Source organism: Rhea pennata, chromosome 3 (assembly GCF_028389875.1).
Source record: "Rhea pennata isolate bPtePen1 chromosome 3, bPtePen1.pri, whole genome shotgun sequence".
NCBI lineage: Eukaryota > Metazoa > Chordata > Aves > Rheiformes > Rheidae > Rhea > Rhea pennata.
Genome location: NC_084665.1, coordinates 127099642 through 127123382, shown reverse-complemented (window position 1 = coordinate 127123382; position 23741 = coordinate 127099642). Strand labels below are relative to the sequence as shown.

Genomic DNA, 23741 nt, shown 5'->3' with positions numbered 1-23741 from the left:
CTGTGTCAAAGTAATGAATCAACATACGTAACAGGATTAATCCCAAGGATGTTCCTTGAGGAACTCTCATTTTAATCTCCCTTCAGTTTAATCTTGTTCAAAATAAGTTTTTTTTTTTTGTCATCTTTCCTTTAGCCAGAGTCCTTGTACTAATTAACATCTTTGCTTTTAGCACAAATAGTTTCCCATCTGGCACTGAATCAAGTACTTGAGTATTTCTTGTATTAGAAGTCACAACAGAGCTGTTCAGTCAAAATTTTTCCAGAAAATTAAAGAGGGATATTAACTCTGTCTGTTCTAGGGAAACTCCCATGGATGCAAACATTGCTTAAAGCTATATATTGTAGTAATTTGTTGTGAGTGTTATGTCTACTTCTGCGCGTTTGCTGTGGAGAGACTTGAGGTCTGACTGCCTTATACATTTAGTAGTCTGAATTGCTCACTGGCCTTTTGAAATTAAATATCACAATAGCCCCGTGTTATATCACATAGCCAAGACATTAAATTAGTCACCCCCGATAGTTTTTTGTGTGTGTGTTTATTATGGTCTTTCCTCTGCAGTTGGATTAAACTGAGTGTAGTGCACCTAGTCTACCCACATAGTGTAAAGAATTTCTTTGGAAAAAGATGGTAGAATTAGTGTTAGTTAACATCTATTTCTTTCCAAACAGTGAGGAGACTTGTCTTACATAACGATACGGATATATATATATATATATATATATATATATATGTATAATGTGTTGTATGTATAACATATTACGATATGTTTTGTGAAATTTCTTCAACAGAATCAGAATCTGTTACGCGAGCTGGAGTATCATGTTGCTAGCAGTCGGTCCAAGATCCACGAGTTTTCTGATGCTTCTCTCTCATATTTTATCACATTGAAAGTGCAGGAGCAGTTAAACTTCTTTCTTTCCCTCTTGCACACACACACTCATACAGGGTGGGCGAGCACACCCCATTATACGCTGGGTCTGCCTGGCAGCTCGGGAGAGTTTTGCTGGCATGCGGGAGAGACCTGGAGGAGTCAAGTGCAGCATTAATGTAAGTTCCCAATGGCTTAGAGGGAAGTTCATTACTGACCTGGCTTGTGCATCTCGTTCATTTACAGTAACACTTTAAATATTTAATCGATCTCTCATTCTTTCCTGTCATGGACCATTTTCTCTCAATTGATTCCTTTTTGGGGGGCAGGGAGGGTTGCAACGCACTTATGGTAGTGGAACTCTATAAATTATCCTTGTTAAGAGGCCAGATAGAGTAGGCCAATGTGGAATTAGTCTAGGCTTTAGATTGTATTTTTTGCCCCAGGTTCTCAAAGCACTTCAGAAGCACTAACTAGATAAAGGTGAAGAGCAGAGCTCTGCTAAAAGTTAAAATACATCCTGAAGATCCCAGGAGTTGCTGCTTCAGAGTTGTTGCTGCAGATGTAGCAAGATTGCCCCCTCTGTAATATTTAGCTCGCTCAGCTTCAGACTTTTGGGGCTTTCTGTCATGATGAGTGCTGACGTGTATCCAAAGCAGAGGGAATGAAAAAGGAAGGTTAGCATGAGAAGCGCCACTTTTTTCAAGCAAAAATCTGTATGATCTTGTTGGTTCAATCTCTTGAGACGTCTGAACAGGTCAGGCAATGCTGAAGCACTCATTAGATTGAACAGAACTCTTATATTACACAATTTAGCTCTAAAGCATCTTTGTTATGTAGCTACAAAGGTAGCAACATGTGTTTTACAAGGAGGCAAATAAAGATACAGGCAGATAAGGGGCCTGCCCTGAACTGTTATTTATATAACTCATAGATGTTGTGTTGATTTTGTGGGATCACAAGTTAATTTTAATCACAAGTGGCTTGACTGGGTTTGTACAGTAATGTTTTTGGTCACATTTTTAACAAGATCTAGAAGCGCCGCTTTGCAATTTTAGGAAATAAGTGTTAGGCAGCATGTGCTTGCAGAGACACCCATCGCAGACGCATTTGCTTTGCGTGGATCCTGAATACCCTCAGGGAAATCACGAAAAGCTTATCACACCTTTGGGGTTGCGCAGAGGTCTTGGAGGCACCAGTTGGCCTTGTTCTTGGTAATGCCTTAAATGAAGGCGACACCACTTTATACACACTATAAAGACAGAACTGTGGGGAATTTGCCTTTCACCTAGCTGGGCTCAGAGAAGATAATAAAAACTCTTCAGTAGCTGAAGGCAAACACTTCTAAAAGGCAGGCAGAGTGGATTTTCAGCAAATGTCCTTTAAGGCAGGAGAGCTAAATGGATATTCAGAGTTGTTTCTGGGTCCAGTCAGTTCACTGCCATTCCTGTTGAATGTAAAGTCACCTAAAACAGTGCAGTTCTCCAATCTAATGAAATTCTCTGCATGTTGCCCAAATTACTGTTGAAGTCACTCTTACTGACTAACTAAGAAATGCTCAGGTATTTCAGAGATGCGCTTAAACTATTGCCGTGTCATCTGGTTTTGTGCTGTTTGTTTTGAATCTAAGTGTCCTCAGTTAGCTGAAATAACAACTGGAAAAAAAATTCCACCTCCTGTCCTGTTCCCTAGTAACTTAATGTGAAGTGCTATCTCACAAGTGTCACAAGTGTTTTTTGTTCAAACCACAGTGATACAGTACATAAGAAGGAGAAAGCCAGGTTCACGCTCTGTGGGTACAGGGTGTTTTCACATATAGGAATATTTGCGTTTCAGCACAATACTTTGTAATGCTATTCATTATTACACAGCTAAAATGCTCAGCCTTTGATCTGAGAAGCTACTATTGCCTAACTACAAGGACCAGTGTCTGTCAGTCTCCATTTACGTTATTACTATTTAAGTAAGCAGTTAAGTAGTGAGCCCTGAATTCAGTTAAATCACAAAGACAAACGGTGTTGTTGTCGTTGTTGAAGGCGTATGTCCTTGATACAAGTGGCGTATCTCAAGGAGAGAAGTATTCATGCAATCGTTCACTTTCTTGGTACCCTTCATTTTATTTTTGTTTGGTAAGTGGTGGAGTCTTTGAATGAAGATGCCACATTTCAATTACTCCTCTCTTTTCTTTCTTGGAAACTGTCAAGGGATAAGAGCTGTGATTGTAATTGAAAATATCCCTTGAAAGCCTCCAAATTATTACAACTGAAATTAAAATCTTATTCTTTCACTACTGTTAAGGCTTCACCTTGAAAAATCAAGCGTGACTTTCAAAAAAGAGTTTAATGGCTGCTAATAATCTTTGAGAATTTGGCAAATTTTGACCATTCTTCTACCTAGATCATCCCAAAGGACATGGCTTATTACTGGAGGACGCGTTTTGATTATTGACATCACATCACAGAAACGCCAAATTTCAGAACCTCTGACTTTCAGCACATTTTTTTCTGGGACGTGATAGCAGGAAATTATCAGAAAGACCCAGGGAAGTCTCAGTGAACAGATGAAAGAGAAGAAATTACATCCAACCTTAATCTTTCAGGTGTAGCTGGATGATCCCATTTCAAAGATGTTTGACAGTTCCTGCCAGGAGTTCCTCAGTTGCTTGATGCTTTACCAAGCATTAATTTGGGAGGTGAAAATTTCCATGCCAGGACATGATATGTTTAAAGAGCCAGCCAAAATTGTTCAGAGAATGAAGCTGGAGGAAAATATGTTGTTTTCAATACTAATATTTCTACCAGCCTGTCCACGAGGAGCTTTGGTACCTCTGTGCTGCAGAGCAGAGAGTGAAATTCAGTAAGGGGGTGTCTTTGGGGCATGTTTTACTTTTTGATCCCCCTGTGGAATTTTCCCTAGCATTTCCCAATCTGTAAGTGCTCCCCCCCACACATTTTGGGAGGGATGTCAGAGTATTTAACAGCTGCAATCTTCAAAAGACGATGCAGGGTTAAGTGTCGTGCGGATCCGGCTGTGCGTGCCGATCCGGCAGCTTTCTTTGCGCCGTTGCTTAATGAGTAGGGGTGCTCCTTGCCATTGCAGCTCCTGTTTGCTCTTAGCAAGCTGGGGAGCTGGTTTCTCCTGGGATTTTAAAGCAAGCCTTGCTGGCACCTGGGCAATGAGGAGGGAGAAATTTCTTGACTGTGAAAGAAGGGGAAAGCAAGCAGCAGATTGGAGCAAGGAGGCAGGGAGACAAGGGCTGGGAGGGAGCTGATGCGGTTGGGAGTTGCTCGCAGCAGCTCAGATGCAAAGAGGAAGCCCCCTTCTCCTGGGCAGAAAGGCTGGGCCTGGAGGCTGCAGAGCAAGGAAGGTGACTGGTGGATATCGGGCAGGACACGGGGATGAGGAGAGGGTCCGAAGCAGGGAGGGACACAAAAGCCACCTGATGATGTGAAGGAGATGCATCATGCAAGCATAATTCCCATTGCTCAGCCCAGTCCCAAGTAAAATGCTTTTCATAACATCATAGCCCATCACAGAGCTGATTTAAAGACTGACCTGCTGCCTACAGTGTATACAGCTACGCTCTTTCTTCTTTTCCTTGTATTTCATTTTTAAGGTCCTGTAGCTAGAGCAGATGATCCTGCACCTCCTTATTTCCCAGCGAAGAGACAGCTTGAAAAACAACAGCAGTGTTAAACTCGCCAGAACAAAACGCTTGTTGCTAAATTTTAATCTAGCAAATGCAGTGACCATTAAGTTTTCCAGCCTTAGGTATTAGAAAGGAACAAGATGCACAGGCTTTCAGAAAAGGAAAAGAAAGGAAATCAAGCTGCTTTCATGTATTCTTTGTAATTATTTTTGCCCTGTTGTTCAGAATTCAAGTTAAAAAAAAAAAAGAAAAGAAAAAAGAAAAGAGAGGACTCTAACATTTACTGGCAGTAATCATTTCACCATCTGCTAAGGCGTGCTGCTTCCAGCACACACGTTCTCAGCTGCTGAGCAGTCAGCTCTCTGCTCCTCTTCCTTTTGGAGACAGAGATGCCAGCAGTTCCTAAACTGTAACAGCGTGAACAAGGCTTTTTTTTTTTTTTTTTTTTTTTTTTTTGGTCGGCTGGAATTTTTTTGAAGGCGGCAGTGGAGTTAGAACTTCTCACCAGATTGTTTCAGTGACTGAGCTGTTCCCAGTCATGACAGTTCTTCCTCTGAGTGCGCCTGATTGTTAAAAAAAACATGCAAAATATTAATATTTTAATATTTTGGCGTGCCTCAAGCAGGTTTTCTTTGTGGTAGAACTCCACTGACTTCTGGGCTGCTCTCAAGGACGAATTCAGCCCTTTTTTCTTTAGCTGGACGTAGAGGAAAACATTCCTGATACGGTACTCTTGGGCCTGGGCATCAACACCTTCGACTTCTGCTCCCTTAAACAGAAACCCTGGGGTCAGGGCACCTTTTTCTAGTGGCTTCTAATGAGATGTTCCTTGCTAGGAAACTGCCTTTATTGCCTAAAAAGCAGCTAGGAGAGCTCTGCGTGCTCTTGCAGCGGCACCTTTCAGCTAGTGGTGAGCAGAAGCACTTAAGTAGATATATGACTAATTTAGAGGGCAGAGGGTAGCATTAATTAGCTGATCCTGTCCTTGAATGTTTTCGTGGCACTGAATTCCTAACCTATGGCTCTTGCCTTCTCTGTTGTTGTTTCTCATGGCAATAATAACCCACGATCTCAGTTTATACATTTAAATTCAAAATGAAAAAACATCCATCAGTGAAAGACCCTATTCAGTTCTCCCACAGTAGAGCCAAAGCTTTACAAAGAAATGAGCCAGAGTGAATTGAGAACCCATTAGGCATGTCCCAGGAGGCATAAATCTATATGCTTACAGATGTGCTTACAGATATAAGTCTGCATTAAGAAGAAAAAAAAAATTGCTTGACCAAAGGTATTAGTTATGAAACACGGAATTTGAAGTGCAGCTTTGCTCGGAGAAGTGACTCCGTGGGATGGCTTTGTGTGGTTTTATGCTTGTTTCACTACATCACGATCAAATTCACTCCTTTGCAGGCAGATGAGATGTTATTTCTCTGCCAGCCTTGCATACTCGCTCTGGTTTCCGTGACCCAGGCTGGATGGGTGTTTTCCTGCTTGGGTATTGGCATCAGGAGTTTTGATCCAGCTGAACTGTAATGCAGACTGCAGAGATAATTGGCAATTGAGGTTGGAGCCTCAAAAACACTTTGGGGATATCCCTTGTTTCCGAGCACAGTGTCTGCATTTGTGCATTAGCTTCTATGTTTTCGCCTTTGAGCACGCTGTGGCCCTCGGAGCAGTTCTTTGCCACCGTTTAAGAAAATACCAGTCTCTATACTGAATGAGTTGGCCCTGCTATTTATAAATATGGTATATGAGCCAAATATTTATCATCCTCATAGGAGAGGATGGTTTCAGAGGGCAAATCAGAAAAAAGGGAGGTAGGAAAAAAGGGGTTGGGGAGAAAAGAAGTGGAGACTCAAAAAGAACATGAGGGAAGCACTGGAAAGAAGAAAAGGAAGAAAGGGGGAAAAAATGAAGGGAAGAGAAAGGAAGGGAAGGGAGGGGAGAAGGAAGACAGAAGACATTTGGACAGACTTGTGCTTCAAGTACCCCTAAATATCGGTGTTTATTGCAAATCTTCCCTGTGCAAAAGAAATCCATTTGTTTTCCTCCTCTTGCTGTTACCTAGATGTAGATAATAGCTCCTTATACTGCTATTTATGCCTTCCCCAGTGATCGTTAGATCAAGCACGGTGTGATAAAGAGGATCCTGAAAATCTCCTGCAGGCTTCTTGATTTTTAAGACCAAAGCCCCTTTCATGCACAGAGATGCTGGCCATGGTAAGGTGAGCTGAGCTCAGCTATGGAAGCACAAACGTTATATTCACCAGCTGAAGAGAATAAGATGAAATGCTCTACGCTCAGGATATTGGAAAAGAACTAATTAAATGAACTTACTCCTTCAGTGGAGATGCAGATACCGTAAGAATTGACTAAGAGGAACAGAGCTGAAACCCTCTGTGCTGTCAGGCATGCTGGCAGAGGCCACACTGACTTGTGGTCTTGGATATATCACTTGGAAGAATACAAGAAACCCTTTAATGCTCCGCCGCATCCAGTTTGAGATGCCTAAGTGGTCGCTTCTGTGTTCCTTTCCCTGGAAATGGCAGCTTGGCAGGGTTGGCCTCTGTTGGTGCATATAACCTTGGGCCCTTTAGCTTCAGTCCCTTCTGCTAAAACCCTCAAATAAGCCACACTGAGAAGGACTTAAAGAGCAAAAGGGAGGCAGTTTTCCTCTGGAGGAAGGACACTGGGGTGGTGCTGGAGGAGCCGGGGGGGGGGGGGCACCATCACTTCTCTCTCCTCCCTGTAATAACCTAAATGAACAGTTTCGAGATTTCGTAGCACTCGCCGCTGCCTAATTAGGACAAGCTTAAAAAGGACCACTTGGCATCCTTGGTGGTGAGAGCCATGTGCTACCTGCGGCAGGCCAACTCCAAAATGAAACTGATTTTTCTCTTACCTCCATTTTGCATTCAAGCAGCTGCTCCTAACAGGTGCTTGCTCTCTTCGTAGCAGATGGCAACAAAAAAATGGGTTTGTTGGCAGGTTTCGCCACAAAGCAGCCTTCTTATCACACATATTGATGTGTATACAAACATACACACGCGCTATCGGGCTTGCAGTTACAAAATAATTCTCCTTCTGATATAAGGTCAGTCACGTGGAGACTTAGCTATCGTGATGTGCACGCTCCTCTCTTGTTGCCTGGGTCTAAAGGCATTTGTGGCTTAGCAGCCACATCAAAACCCTGGCAAACTTTTGCCCATTCGTTCTGCTCTTCTACGGTATCTGGAGGAGCGTTTGCTGGGAGGAACGTGTAAGATTTGACTGCATGCCTCCATATTTATCAGGGCATCTGTAATAGCACAATATTGAACTAGAAATGCAGCAAGTTTTAGACGTGGACTACCCTGGTGTTTTTCTCCTTGCTGCTGTTCAGTATAATATCACAGGAATGCAGAAAGCAAATTATTCTTCCCTCCAAATAAAACACCCGACTGAACAGGAGCGCTGGAGGAAAGGCGCAGCAATGCGTTCGAGCAAAGAAGCACGGCGGCAGCATCCAATGACCAGGAACCGCTCCCAGCGCCTCGGTGCGCTCGGAGCTGCTGGGGGAAGCACGCGGGGAGATCGTTTGCTCCGTGTTCATCACCCGGAGAGACACTTTACATTACTCTTATTTCCAGTTTGGTTCGTGGCCTGTTGACTCTGACTCCGTCCTCGCGGTTTCGCGCGGTGAGGGCTGCGAGTCCAGCAGAATGGTGCGAAGCAATGCCAGATTCGGAGGACTCAGGCGTCACCCGAAAGACCTTTCCTAGTTCTATTTCTTGTCAGGCAACTAGCACCAGGAAGACCCCATACTCGCTCTGTTTTGCTGTTCATTTCAAACAAACAGCCTGAGCCAAGACAACCAGATGAGGATGACATCTGGCTATCAAACCTCTGCCAAGTCGCTGCTGTTCTCTAGCTGGCAGGGAGATGATGTGCTGCAAATGCCCGGTTCTCTCTAAAATGTAAAGTGCATTCCCGGCATTTTCTTTGCTTCCTCTGCAGCCCACATTCAGTTTGGAATTTTGCTTTACTAATGGCCAAATTCAAATCTCCTTTCCTGCAGCGTAAGCGTGCTTCGTTGGTGCTCGTAGGTGTATATGACAATTGTAATTTGACCCTGAAGGCTAAGATGGGCTAGTATTTCCTATCTGACTGACAAATTAACTTGTTGATGGTGAAGCTTATCTGCTTTCATTCAAACATCCAAGCTCTGTCCTGTGGATTATGTTTGTGGGGAGAAATGCAGGTGTGAGAGTGGTTTGTATGTAAACTCTAGCGGGAAGCAGGGGCAAGTGCCTGAGCTAGGCAAGCAGATCTCCTTCACTATTATTTTTCTGTAATTCTAAGGTGCATCTCTTTAATGAGAAATCACTGTAGCTTGGGAAATAAATCTACAGTTCACCAAAAGCACGTGGAATTAGAAAGTAGCTCTCACTAACTCCCCTGTAAAATGCTGCTGTTCATGGTGATCAGAACTGGTTTGATGACAGCTATGCAGGGGAAGCTCAGTCTAAGACGGTATGTGAAGGAGCTGAGTCTATAAGGATTTTCCATGTTTCCTTATGGAAGCTTTTTTGTTTTCTCCCTTCCCCACATGCTTTACTCTCAGCATTTTTGGCAGCTGCCAGAGGGCATAAAACAAGTAACTACATTGTTTTTGCATCTGGTATTTTTGCCGCATGGATTTTTTCCCTCTTCTGGTGTAGGATTTTTGCTGCAGGCATGAGTAACCAATTTCCAAAATGGTTGTAGAAGGAAAATAATTATATTAAATAAATATGCATAAGCAAAGCTTGGAGTGTTGAAATAAACTTGCTTTGCAAGTGGTGCAGACCATATTTCTACTTTTCTAGATAGCATCCAAAGTTTGACTTTGTTCTTTCAGTCTGTGGGTCTGTAGGCAGAAGCCATCTGCTTTCGAGGGTACTCACTCAGGAAGAAAAGTGGAATTAATGCTTAGAAAATAACTCAGATCTTTGCAACTGCCTTTGGTGAAAGAATTTACTATGTAAACTAAGTGTAAATTCCACAGTCCATCCCAAAGTCTTCGTGAAAGAGTCAGTAGATAGGTAGGGATTACAGAGATTGGATTAATTATCCAGTAATAATCTATGGTAGAAGTGAGAAGGAAGCATCTGCAGGAATTTTTTACCAAATTCATCTTATTTTGTCATGTGCAGCTGAGCTAATAGCTCACCAGTGGTTTCATCTTCCTAGACAGCTTGTATGAAGCAGATTTCAGAGGCATATACGTTTAGATATGGCCCCAGCAAGGCAATGCCGTGAATGACACTGGATTTAGTGTGTCACCAACTTCTGTTTCACTCCAGCTGCGCCTGCTTCTCCTTAACATTTTACCATTTCTGTCTATTTTGGGACATGGGCTGACTACTGGGCTTCGATTCTGTTGCCTCAATGCAGGCGTTGAGGTGCCATTGGGATTGTCCTGGAGAGGCATCTTCTGGGCTTCAGGTGCAACTCTAGAGGGATGGGGGTCCCCGTCAGTCTTATATCTGATCTGCCGACTCCATGAACATGTCTCTGATACCTTGGGCTGCCTCAAATGGAGCACCACTTCTTTTGTGTTTGTTTCGAATTTGGGTTTTTGCAGCTGAACTGATCTGTGATCCGTTAATCTGTGAGTCCTTAATCTGTGTTTCTAGAAGGGGTACCTGAGCCTCCATTGCAGTACACAGGAATCACAGCTGTAGAAGTCAAATATATAACTAACAGCATTATTCTGCCTTCTGCTCTAGAATTGGTTGATTTGAGCATCAAAAAAGCAAAACCAGACCTCCCTGTATGGAAGTAATCAGAACCGTGCCTGCTCATTCGATGCTGATTTTATCTCATGGATTCAGGGTAGATTTCATATAGAGCAAACTCAGACTATAACATTTTTGTCGAACTTCTTCAAAAACTACCCTCTGTCTATACTAGAATAACAAGCAAGACAGTTCTGAAATAAACTCAGATTTGGTACATGATTTGTCAAGTATTTGAGGACTTTTGGATTGAAAGGCATGTACATATGCAGGTACCTAACTTGAATCACATTTGATGCCATGTAACTGCTCAACCTTAACCATAGTGCTGAATATCTAGCTGAATCAATGCCCTATGTACCTTTAGATTCTGTCCTTACCAAAACATCCTGCCATCCTAATACATCCTCATGTAAAATAATCAGTTTCTTGTGGAACTCTTATGGCAGTACAGTATTTTCATGTCTACGTTAAAAATAAATTGCTTGACATCATTCAAGTATTTGAGAGTAAAACTTTTTCACGCAAAGATAGCAAGTAGCTAATTCAGGTTTGCAAAAGCGTGTGTACAATTATCCTTAGTAAGAAGCTTAACCATCCTGAAAGCCAATGCTAAACAATACAGATCTTAGTCTTATTAAACTCCTGTATTTCCTACCACTTAAAAGCCTATCAAAACCCTAAAAAAATGGGAAAATGAGATTTTCTGGAAGACAAGCTTTAAAGTTTACCTCCTTCTTTTCTCAAGCAAGACAGCGATGCCTCTATTTACACGCAGTTTCTGGAGCTCAAACTGAGAGAGTATATCACGGATGCAATGTTTCATGAAACATCCTTTGTTTATTCACACTATGCCACTTTTAAACTTCAGATGTAAACAACAAAGGCTTCTTTGTATTTCACACTATCTTATGCTCACTACCTTCTGAAGTCCAAAGCCAAAACACTGTGGAGTTTTACCCTCCTAACACTTTCTTCTGCGCATTAGATGCACTCTCCCAGCCCCCTCTATATATAGTAGCTGGAAAACTACTTATCTTCTGATTAAAATGTGCGCTGTTCATTTTCTCTTGACTTTTCAGTGCTTGGTGCGGGATAAAATTGTATTCTCTGGTTACCATTTCAAATATAATTTTAGTGGTAATTATGCATATATTTGATAACAGGAGCAATTTGTCTTCCTGAAGGATTCAAATTGCTTTAAAGTGGTAGACCTGTGATCTGTTACGCAGATGAAATCCAGAAAAATTTCACTGAATTTTGCCCTACATAGAGGGCAGTTGCCCCGGGCTGGACATGCAGCAGCTGTTTGACAGCATACATAATTTAGAAAGTGCACTGTTTCCGTTTCTAACCAGAATGGGGAGTTCAGTTGGAAATCTGGCAAAATTGGAATTGAACTGTTCCATCCAACTGATCTGATGCACTTCTGCCCCTGAGAACATCTCCCTTGTGTTTTCTGGGGGGAAAGTGGGGGAAGACCTCAGTTTTACATTCATCTGACATGCAGTGGGCTACACAGTGAGTGGCGCACCTCAATCTTGAGCTTGATCCATCTCCTCTCAGCTAGCTGATGCCTGGGGGAGTGTAGTCAAGGCTCCCTTCTCCTTTTCTATTTTCATCTCATATGTTCTTCTCTTTCAAGAGAAAGAGAAGGCCTGTCTGGGCAGTTTTACACACTTGCTGTACTGTGCTGCATACACTCCTGCCCTGTATGGATAGTATAGATGATAGTATAGATGAAATCTTGCTTTGCAAGGAAACCTGAATAGCATGATGTTGATTTTTTTCTTCTCCCAGAGACCAGTGGCCTCTACTCATCTTGCTATTCTCTTCTGCGATATTTGAGTGAAGAAGAGATATCTAATGGACCCCTTCATTTAGGTGGAACATTTAACATCTAGCACAAGAGCATTTAATCAAACACTCAGTTTAGGTGTGTGTTTTGGGACAGATGATGACAGTTGAAATCCCTGGCCAAGACAGATCGTTTGACTGTAAATTCCTGGAAGTTTCAGGTCCAGCTTAGACTCGTCTGAGAAGAGTCTTTCCTTGTATATAAAAAACTGAAATTGAGTTTGAAAAAGACTTCAGTGGTGACAGCATCTAGTTTAGAGTCTATTGGTAGGCATTTTAGGTAAGTGGTTCTCAACTCTATAATATCCTCCTGTGCCAGTTTGAAAGCTTGATTGTACTAACAATATTACCAAAATTCTATTGACTTCTGTAAGGCCAGAGTTTCCCCTGTGCTCTCTGCTGATCTAGAATCTGTATAGCATATTATGTGATAATTTTTGTTATATTTATGTTAACTATGGCAACTGAAGTCTGCAACTTTGATCAGGTTCCTCGTTGTGCCGAGTGGTACACATATGCTCGTAGTAAGAAACAGCAAGCACCCTGCAGAGCTGGAATAAAAGGTAACATCAATGCCATTTTAAACAGAAGCAGATAAAGAAACTGGGAGTGCTTGTTTTGGGTAAAGTCACAGGACAGTCTGAGCTGAGCCAGGTGACCAACCTGCTGCTCTAGAACTTAGACTCAGGGTTTTCACTACAAACATATCAGCCTTTTCTAAAGAGGGTGGACAACAGAGTCCATATAATCTCCTAGGTTATCATTGCAACAGCTTGCCCAGGGAGGTGGTGGAGTCTGGATCTCTGGAGATCTTCAAGGCCCACCTGGATGCAACTCTGTCTACCATGCTCTAAGTGACCCTGCTGGAGCAGGGCGGGGGGTTGGACTAGATGATCTCCAGAGGTGCCTTCCAACCTTACTGATTCTATGATTCTACGATTCTATGACTGAAGAGATGGATTAGCATGGTGCATTAATGGTCATGAGAGGCTGATTATTAGAGACACAGAAAGTGGCAGAGATGACAGGTTGCCCATCAATTCCCATTATACGGAGCTACTTTCAGGTATTCCATACACTAGTCTTTATAATTTGAGAAGAAAATGTTCATGCTCTGTGTCTGTCTGTTTGGAAGCTTTTTCTCCCCGATTACAGCAGAAGTCATTTCTGGATTTTTGGGGGAATGAGTTTAGGGAAAAGAGAATTGTTTATTTTTGCTAAAAATTCATATGTTTTCTTGAAAAGCTGCCATGCCTCTGTATTGTTGGAGAAATAGTTGATATAAATCCAATGTTGGCTAAAAAAAAATAAAATGATGTCAGTGTAACCTTAGATCTGAACTGAGCCCTATACCATTCATACTTCTACATTGTGACTCCCCTGAATTAAAAATAATTGGAGTGACTTCCATTTATTACAAAGGATACATACACAGGCAAGTTATGTGTCTTACCCTGTATCACACGGGGTGTGCTGCAGTGAATCATGGGCCAGAGGTGACCAAGCTAATGAAAGCAATAAAATCATGTAAACAGAGCATTTGTATATGACATATTTTGCTCTGTTCAGAGAGCGTGGATTTTGCTGTGCTTAGCATTTCACTGCTTTTGGACTTGAGCTGGCTTCTCAACATTGTTCAGGAAAGCGCCATATGGAGATACCAGCTCTGGTTCACACGAGTTTGGAAGATTCTGCATTAAGCTTCATTGCTTCATGTAGAGATGGGGGGGTTGATATTAGTGACCCTATCTCAGTTTGGACTTGGCCATGTTTCATTTCAGGAATATGAGAGTAATGGATAAGTTATTAGTAAAGAATAGTCTGCTCTCTCAAACCGCAGAATAGATTTTAGCTTTAGTTCACTGAACGTCAGAACAGGGCATATCTTTTCTTAGCCATCATAAATTATCCATGCAGGATGTACAGTAAAAGGCTGTTTGGCTGCGTTAAAATTGGCTAGACAAACAGAATTTCCATCTCTTTCAATGGCTCCTTCAACACCTAATTAGATCCCAGATGCTGGTTGAGCAAGATGTCTTTTATCTTTGCTAATGTTATCTTCTTATATCTCCTAAATGCCCCTGGTGCCATTCTTTACTTTCATCTTTCTTTCCTCAAGAGAAGGCAGGGTGGGTGTTCAGAAAGCTCTGTTCTGGAGGTCAAGCTTGTAAAGATTGTGGGTTAAGTAGATCCTGCTATACCAATCTTTATCTGGAGCAAAAACTTTGAATCCAGAATTAGACTGGTATAAGGAAGAGCGGGATACAACTTTCTCTGCATGCTTGTTCATAGGATCAGTTTCCAACAGGAAAAAAATAGAATCATAGACTTTATTTCACTGTCAGTTCAGTTTAGTACAATTTAGGACAGATTCAATGTTGATTTTTTTTCCCATTGCTAGAGGGTGCAAAGAAGTCTGTCTACATAAATCTGCCATTTCAGCTGGCATGGCTGATTGCTGTGGGCAAAGAGGAAGTGTACTCAGATATAAATACTAGGAAGCATCAGACTGACTGCACCCCTGATTCCTCGTAGACCCTCTGAGTGTAGCCATTTGGGGCATCAGATATGTTAACATCCAGGCTATCGGCCAACTGTGGTTTACCTTGGCAGGTCTGATTTGTATCTGAGCCCAGCAATTCTTTTCTCTCTGATGGGAATGAGTGACCAAACAGCCTCCTTCAAGCTAAGTATTTAGGAGAAAAGCATTTCAGAGAAAGCAGATGTTAAAACTAACAAAACAGTCTGTATACATGCAGCTTTCCCCTAAGGCTCATGAAGTGTCTTGCTGGGTTCAATTTACTAGCTTCAGGTGACGCGCTCTGTTGTGTCTGAGGCTTTTTCTTACGAGACTCACAGCTCTGACAAAATCAGTTATGCAGACTTACACGTTAGAATGAAGATTCTTCAGCTGAGCACTTTGCACCATCATCTTTTAAATATCTATTGTATTTCTTTCTTATTTGCATTTCCCATGTGCTGCACTGGAACAGTACACTCCTGAAAATGATTAAAATAGGCCTGTGTAAGTTCATTTCCCTTCTTTGACCAGGTTAGGTATGGTCCCTGTAGGATGATTTTGTCTTTGGATGCATGATATAGTTCCATAGCATCTTGATATCTATCGCAGCAAAGACCAAAGTCAGTCATAAAGTCAGTGGATCCATTTCTACCCTTAGATCCATATGCCCACACCCATGAAGGATGCTGAATTTGCACCAGCATAATTTGATAGTTCCCAGTTTCAATCTTGATTTGCAAGAGAGACACTGCAAAGCAAGTTCTGAGACTAGATAGACTCCCTGCAAGGATATTAATAATGCTTAGAAATTATATAGCACTCCAAAACCACGTGCAAGCATTAGCTAATTATATAGCACTCCAAAGCCCTGTGCAAACATTAGCTGATCAGTTCTTGCAACACCTATCAAATATATCAATATTATCCCGTCCACTGTGCAGAGAACTAAATGGAAACAGAAGAATGTGAATGCTTTGTCCAAGTTCATGCAGCCACTCTGTATGGTCGTTGGCGTTAGATTTCAGCACTTGCCAATCGCTGCATCCGTGTTTTCCCTGGCAAGATTGTTCTGCCTACCTGGCTCACTGTGGAAAAACGTGTGATGTGATTTCTAAAAGGAGCTCACCTACATGGATGTGAATGCAGATTTTTACCAGCTAGACAGGATTTCAACCCATTCCAGGGTTCTGCATGGGTCGCTGACATCAATTAAATTGGAAAAGCTAGCATTAGTAAGTGGCATAGAAAAGACTGGGCCCTATCACAGGGGGCTGAATTTTAATATTAGCTGGAATATCAGTAGAGTGTTTACCAATGCAGTACTCTAGCCAGTGAAAGGCAGCACAAAGGAAGCTATTTAAAATAATTTACCGATAGGATGTTACACTGCAGAGCAGGCTGTCTTGACTTACAGAAGAGGTATATCTAAATGACACTTAGCAGCTGAAAGACATAAAATAAAACATCGTTTTTTAATTGCACATTTAATGCCTCATGCTACTCATTATGTAAGTTCTGCTGGCCCAAAATAGGGGTAGCTGGTCCTCGAAACAAGTGAGCCTGTATTGCTGAATTTCTGTTCCCAAGTCTGCCAGCAACTAATCCAAAACTTGGCAAAGTCAGTTAGTTTGTTTTCCAGTAGAAAATACCACAGTAATTATGTATCTAGTAGGTACATGCACTCCCATCCTACAGAGGATTGTGTCTGTGCCACAAACTCTTGTAGGCCTTCTCCTGAAATAAAGGAGTTCCTTTAACTCCTAATACTTTCGGAAAGAGAAGAACTAAATTTCAGTGTTGCTGCTGAAGATACAAAATTTTGAGTAGCCAATATAATAAATGGGTAGCCCTAGAGATTTTAAGAAGTTGCTCTTTCCTGGGACGCTCTGCATTGTGAGATGGCTTTCCTTACAGTTTTACGTCAAGGATGAATGATGACGCAGAAGCACCGGCTGCCATAGGTGGCAAGATAGTCTGCAGTAATTTCAACATTAGAGGGTCCATTGGAAATACAGTAGCTTAAAGTAACTCACAAAAACACGAGAGAAGCTGGATCATTGCCGTGGCCTGAGTACAGGCATTAAGCTTGCTTTTAAGGTGCATATTGAATCAAGCTCAGGATGATGCTCTTTTTATTAGAAGCCACAAAATGCTTGAAACCGATTAATACTTTGCTACTTTACTAATGCCTCTGCTCAGAAAATTAAATGGTTTCATTTAACAAAACCAATTTTAAAGCTTTTTCTGTCAAATTTGTAAGTGGGTTCAACCCCTCCTCCAAACTTCCATGAGCCATTCATTTTCATATGAATGAAATATTGCAGCATATTGAAGTGTAACTGGCTTCCAAGCTATTCCTTAAATTATTTGAAGCTACAAGGGAATCATGCTTTTCATGTGGAGTTCATTCTGAATTCTTAAGGCACTTTACAAATATTAGCTACTTCCATCTGAATATAAACAAGGAGCCAAACACCTTGAATGTGTTGTTGCAATGCTGTGCTGTCAAACGATTAAATATTTTGACATACTTTGGCTCAATATAATCAACTGGCTACAAAAAGCTGAAGCAGCAATTATTGTCGGTTCAGAGGGCAGTAGCAAATCAAGGTGCGGAAACGTTACATGCTGAATGCAGTTGCTTGAGAGTAACTGAAGAACAACCCTTTGGTTAGAGTGGTTTGGCTTCTTCCTTGGCAGTCTACCGTATAGTCTCCTTTGCTGAGGATAGCATTTCATATCATCTAGCATAACTGAACAGGTGAATTGCTGCCGAGGGAGACAAACTGTTTTCATCAACATGCTGACTGCACTGTGTCCCGGTGACCTAGTGCAAGGCCATTGAGTTCAAAAGCAAGAACATCTGTAAGATGTTATGGTCTCTGTTAAATGACTAGGATGTCCTTTGCAATCTTTCTAACTGCGTTTGTATGTCATGGGATCCACTTGCTGCAGTTGAGACAAAGCTGGTGGCACTGGTTTGAGTGACACACAGTTGTATAACCAACTGATACGGTATATATGGGGAAAAACAGGCTCTGATTTGCTGCAATCCATTGTGGTTCCCAGTCTGTGTGTCCAAAACCTGGTCTTCACTGACAACGATGCTTGTGCCAGTTGCTGGTCCTGGGCATGCACTGTTCATGCGTGTAGCGTGAACTATTGCATGCCCTACATCTTCAGTGTCCAAGTGGGCTGCTCTACGTGGTGCCCAAGTGCACACCTCCAGTCTTGCTTCCACCAGATGGGAAATTGCTTCTTGCCCGTATGTGCTGCACAAGTCCGAATTTACAAAGCAAGTTTGCAAAAAGAACCCTCCTGTTCACTAATGTAAACGCACCCAGAATTTCCCTTAGTATAGTTGAACTCAGTAGCAATCTGTTCTTGAGATAAAGCTTCTGTAAACCTTGAGCTGTCCAAGAAAGACTCGAAACAAGTAAGGCCATTGCAGAAAGCTACAAAATTCATTGTGTCTGTGTTCAGAATGGAGGAATACCTGGAGTTCCCACGCCAGGTCATGATTATGATTTTAAGGAGCTGTGTCAAGTTCAAGCTACAGGAGAAGAGGTTTAGAGCAAAGCAGGGAAATGAATAGTGGCAAGTCAGTGGAACAAGGTGGTAGCTGGCTACAGGTTTGAAAAGAACTTGTATAGAAAATTGCTTACCCACTGATATGGTGGGTAAGCTGCACTTTAAATTGGCCCTGCTACCAAGAGAATGAAAGGTGGGCTCCATCTGTACTTAAAAAGGCTCCAAGATGGTCCAGTAGAATTATAGACAGGTAAATCTGACATTTTACACTGCAGCTTGATGAAGCTGCCAGAAGGTAGTAGACACACGTATGAACATAGTGTTTCAGAGAAGAGTCGATGTGACCTTAGCAGAGGAGACTCATGTCTTGCAAACATAGTATAGTTCTTTGAAGAGAGCAGGTGGGTAGAAAGGGGAGCCAGCTGCCATGGAGTAAGAGGAAAGTTTCTCTTCTGAATGAATAACTGGTTATAGATAGGAAATAAATGATACAAATAACTGGGCAGTATTCACGGTGAAGGGACATTAGCAGCTATGTTTCTTGGGAACCTATGCTTTTCAATATACTCGTAAGAGAGTTGGAAAAGGGAGTCAGTCAATAGCGGTGTGCCAAAATCTGCTGATGGTATAGAGTTATTTGAGGTAAGCAAAAGTAGATCTGACTGCAAAAAGTTGCAGAAGAATCTGACAATATCAAATGTCTGCACAATGAAATAGTTGATGAAATTCCATGTCAATAAAAGTCAAGTACAGACACAATGATAGGGTTTAAACTAGCCCACAGAAGAGGTCCTGGCGTCATTGCAGATGGTTCTTTGAAAACATCTGCTCAGTGCTCAGCAGAGGTCAGAAAGGCAAGTGGAATGTTAAGAATTGCTAGGAAAGAGATGGAGAATAAAAGAGAAAATGTAAGTACAGCACTGAATAAATCCGTGGTGATCTTGATACTGAGTGCAATTCCAGTCACCCCATCTCAATGAAATGGTAAAATAGAACTAGAAAGGATGCCGAAAGGGGCAAGAAGGCTGACCTGAGTTATGGAGTGGGGAGTCTAAACAGCTTACGCCAGTGAAGCTTGCAAATGAAATGAATGAGCAGGGTTAAGGTAGAGGTCTAAAACCAGGACTGCTGAGGAGAAAGTGAATAAAGAATTCACTTTCACTACAAGAGAAGTAATAAAATGGTCAGGCAACAAACTTAAAGCAAACAACAGGAAAAAGCTTTCACAGTCCATAATAAATTAAGAAACTCATCCAGCAAAATCTTCTGCATGCCAAAAGTTAATGTAGGTTTAAAATACAGCAGTGCTGAGGACGCTCCCAGGGCTGGCTCCAGCATATTCCTGCTCCAGTCTCTATCCTGATCTGAAGCTATGGCTAAGTCCTCTCTGTCCTCTTTAGCTGGGCAGCATTTGGATTCTGGTTTGTTTTGGGCTGCTCTCCAGAAGAACCTGGCAGGCTTTTTTGGGACAGATTATAGTCAGTTAAAGGATCATTGTGATCTTCTGGTATGATCTGTGGCGTGACAAAAGCCGCAGAATTCCCTTGAATTAATTAATTGATTCTATTTGAATTACAGTGTAATATTTTGGGGAAGGAAGGTTCAATCGTGTCTTAAAAAATGCCTGCACTGGGTAGAAGATCTTGAGGGTTAACTACGCTCTCCCTAATTTGATCCGTTCTGTTTCTGCATTCAAAGGCTGCACGAGCCCTTTTGGCTGCAGCATCGTAATGGGAGCTCACGTGGGACAGCTCAGGAATTGTGTGACAGCAAGGACTAAAAAGTCTGCTACAACAGGATTATCATCAAATTATATCTGCCTCGGCGGCAGGAAATCAATCAGAGTGGGCTGATTTACACCTGCCGGAGCCAGCACATCATGAACTTCATCATCTTTCCCAGTAATGTTTTTATCTTTGCATTGACACAGTCAGTGCGAGGAAAATATTTTCCAGTTTAAAATCAAAACATTCAAGGTAGTGTTTGGCAGAGTGTCGGAGCCTGGGGTTCCTGCTGCTTCTGACAACAGTGCTGGTATCTTTTGCTAATGACCAAAGTGCAATATAATGAGTTGTCTTGGGCTTCTGCTTTATTCAGCTTGCAATGTTTTAATAGCCTGCTAGTAATTCTGAAAGGGATAAATGATGTTTATGCCCTCTTGTGGTATGTTATTGAACAGAATGGATTTTCTAACTGACAAAATCAGACCAGTGATGGAAAAGTCCCAGGTAAAAATCTGTAACAAACACTATTTTGCACAGTAGAAAAATATCCATCCCCCCAGCAGCATCTCCATGACTCAGACAAGGGGGGAAGCCAGTTTTACATACATTTACAGTAGCAAGTAAATGACTAATACCCATGATGACAGAATTCGTGCCATCTTTCCGCAGTGAAGATAGTTTTAAAAGTGCTTTTCCTTGCTAGAAATGTTAGAAAGTAAGTGAAATACTTACAACTTTTTTCCAAAAGCAGTTGAGTTGGTGTCCTTTTTGCTTTTGTTGTTACAAATTCTGATACATACCTTCATGATTTATATCTTCTTTATATAAATCTGACAGGCAAATAATCTGATTCCATTGGGACAAAACTTGTTCTATAGATTAAAAACACTGTTCAGTGATTTAATTTGAGAAAACAAGGCCAGATTCCTGTGAGGTTGGTTAGCTTGTCAGCATCTTCCTAATCTGCACTGAGAATTTAGGTCTCCATGAGGAACTCAGGAGCTCCACAGACAGATCAGTCTTGGGTTTTGTATGAGTCTGTTATTTTTTCCATGATACATACAGCAAAATGTATCCTCCAGACAGTGAAATTACCAGAATAAATCAATGCCCCACCTAGTCCAGTATCTGATCTCTGGCTGTGGTCAGAGCTATGCTCTCAGCTGCACTGAAGTAGGATCTAGGAAACCTTGTTCCAGGCATCTCTAGGCTCTTGGTCTCAAATAATGACCTTCCAGTCTTTAGGCGCTGGCTCATGCCTAGAGGCAAGGCAGTGTATTTCACTTACATGCCATCTTTCTATCTGCCCAACCACCAAGGATGTAGATGACTGTAGCAAAGAGGAAAGGAATAATTTCTTTTCCACATCCATGTTGAGCAGGACAAAAATAGTGGCCTTAAATGGACGTAGTAGACTTACCTGGGTTAGGCTTTATGAATCAGCTCTGTTTTTGTGATTCTATGTGGTGATTTGTTTTTATTTATTTGTCATTATGATGAGACAATGCATAATTGTCTGGCCGTCTTAAAAGCTAACCCTTTGTTTTGACAGTTGATCTTGCTGTCAAGTCTGGCTGACAGCGATGCAATTCTATTCCTGTCCTGTACTTTACGGGTATACTTTACAACGATGAACATCTCCAGTCTGACACCACTAAAATGCTTGTTAGGCTATCACAGACTTCCAGGAGCACAGGTTATGTCCCCGCTAAGTAGAGAATTAGCTCCAAAATGTTGGTGCTTATATGCTTCCGTAGGAAAGAAGAAATCTGTAGGTGAATTTTCATGCTAAATCATATAAATAAGGAAAGTTTCCTCTGTCCGAAACCTTTGAGGCATTTCAAATTCATTTAGGGAATTTCAGAGAGAAGTTGAAATCTAGTATAAAATCCCCACCCACATCCCTTCTTTTTCTACAAGATGATTATTGCTATTGAACCATGGATTAGCAAATCTTCTTTCAGAAATGAGCCATAATTTACCTTAAAAATACCTTTCTGGTCATGATGAAACTATTCATTTTGGAAAAAAGATTCCAGTGGCTCTGTAAAAAGGGCCCAGAAGTTCTTAATGCCCATTGACATTAGTGGGGCTGAAATTTTGTGCAGAACTCCTTGGCTACTGTACTATCAACTCCAAATTAGAAAATTGGAAGTTGATAGCACATATCAAAGCTGAGGCACCCACCATATGAAGTTTTTGGACCCCTGCAAGGCAGTCAGCCAGGCTAGACCAAAGCGTGCTCTGTTGGCTTTCACATCTGTTTTTCACTTTTGTTGATGGCACCTCATCCCTGCCTGCAGTGGTTAATAAAGAAGAGAAAATGAATGTAAGACCGCAGCAAAATAAACAAATGACCCTTCAAGCAGGACGTTGCGCTAGCTCTTCTCGCCCATGCATACTCTGATGCTCCCAGTGTATCTTAATAAAATAAAGTGAGACTAAAGATAAAGGGCTTTCCGGACTGTGCTATAACTGCAGTCCAAGCGCTTAGAGTCAGCTGTGTACTCAGAGGAAACCTAACGTCATCCATCAGCAGAGAAGCCAACAAACCACTAATGGATTTCCATGTCGTTTCTTGACAGGTATTGACAGAGGGCGGTTTTGGTACCATCACAACAGAAATCCGGGAGGCTCCAGAGTTCTATTACGCTGAAAATTACCATCAGCAGTACCTCAGCAAGAACCCCAATGGATACTGTGGGCTCGGGGGCACGGGGCTTTCCTGTCCGATTGCGATCAATAAATAGTCTCTGCTTATGCCACTGCTTCAACGTTGTATTAGGGGCTTGTTTGAAAAGAAGCCGATAACCCAGTGGATGTTATTGCACACCCGCAGAATCAGTCCGTAAGGATTTGGGCACCCCGTAGGGGTGACGTTCTGTAATCTGAGCAGCTGACATTGCTTTGCATTCAAAGACTTTAAAAAAGCCAAAGTAGCGTTGGAAATTGCTCCTGTTTGTGAATGCGGCTTCTTGCTCTGTGCAGTTCACTGGGTTTCCTTGAAATCTCACAGTCTGGAAAGAAAATAAACTTTTGAAGTTTGGCTTGATGCATTAATAAGGAGATGAATTAGGGGATGGCGTAGCTAATGGTTGTAGACATCTTGGTTTAATGAATTTGCTCGTTATGAGAGCTTTGACTTTTGGAAATAGTAGTTGGGATCATCTTAACTATCAAAACTCTATAATTTGGTATTATTAAGAATAGTGAACTTCTGAGATCAGTAATTCTCTCACAGTACTACTTTCATAGCAACATATAAATATCACCTGTAGTGCCTATTTTCTGAAACAGTTTAGTAAAAAAATAAAATAAAAATTTTGACGTGATGTTTCTTGTTGACAGTTCCAAAAAGTATATAAACACAAAAAGCATTCAATTTTGTTGCCCACATTGCAATAAATTACAAAAAAAAAAAAAAAAAAAAAAAAAAGAAAAAAAAAGAAAATGTTGTCAGTGGTGTATTCTATGGTTCTAAATATATGTCTGTGTAGATCTGAAAAAAGGATCAAATATTATAAAAGGCTGCAGCCTGCTAATTAAACACTGGGGCTTTTTAATCTGTATTATTGTGCATGACAGTACAGAGGAGTAGCATTCATACTGAATTGTAAAATTATTATTCCTATGCTTAATTATTGGTACTTCAGTAGCTTGCGGAGCCCTCACCAAGAGCAGAACTCATTATGGCAGGTGCTGTACAAACATAATATATGGACCAGTCTCCGCCCCAATGCATGTACAACCACACTTGGCAGGACAGACAGAAAGAAGCTAACCCATTATCTCCATTTTTTTGATAGGGATCTCTGAAAGTGGAAACTAA

At 41.5% G+C, this 23741-nt stretch overlaps 1 protein-coding gene across 2 annotated transcripts in view; it reads left to right on the top strand.

The window, feature by feature from the left end:
• MSRA (methionine sulfoxide reductase A) overlaps positions 1 to 23299 on the top strand; it is a 281782-nt gene extending 258483 nt beyond the window's left edge. For both annotated transcript variants that reach the window (XM_062571232.1, XM_062571231.1), the window contains one exon: positions 22498 to 23299. In XM_062571232.1, the coding sequence (XP_062427216.1) occupies positions 22498 to 22662 (165 nt within the window). In that variant the 3' untranslated portion in view covers positions 22663 to 23299. The remainder of the gene's footprint in view (positions 1 to 22497) is intronic.
• The last annotated feature ends 442 nt before the right edge of the window (positions 23300 to 23741 follow it).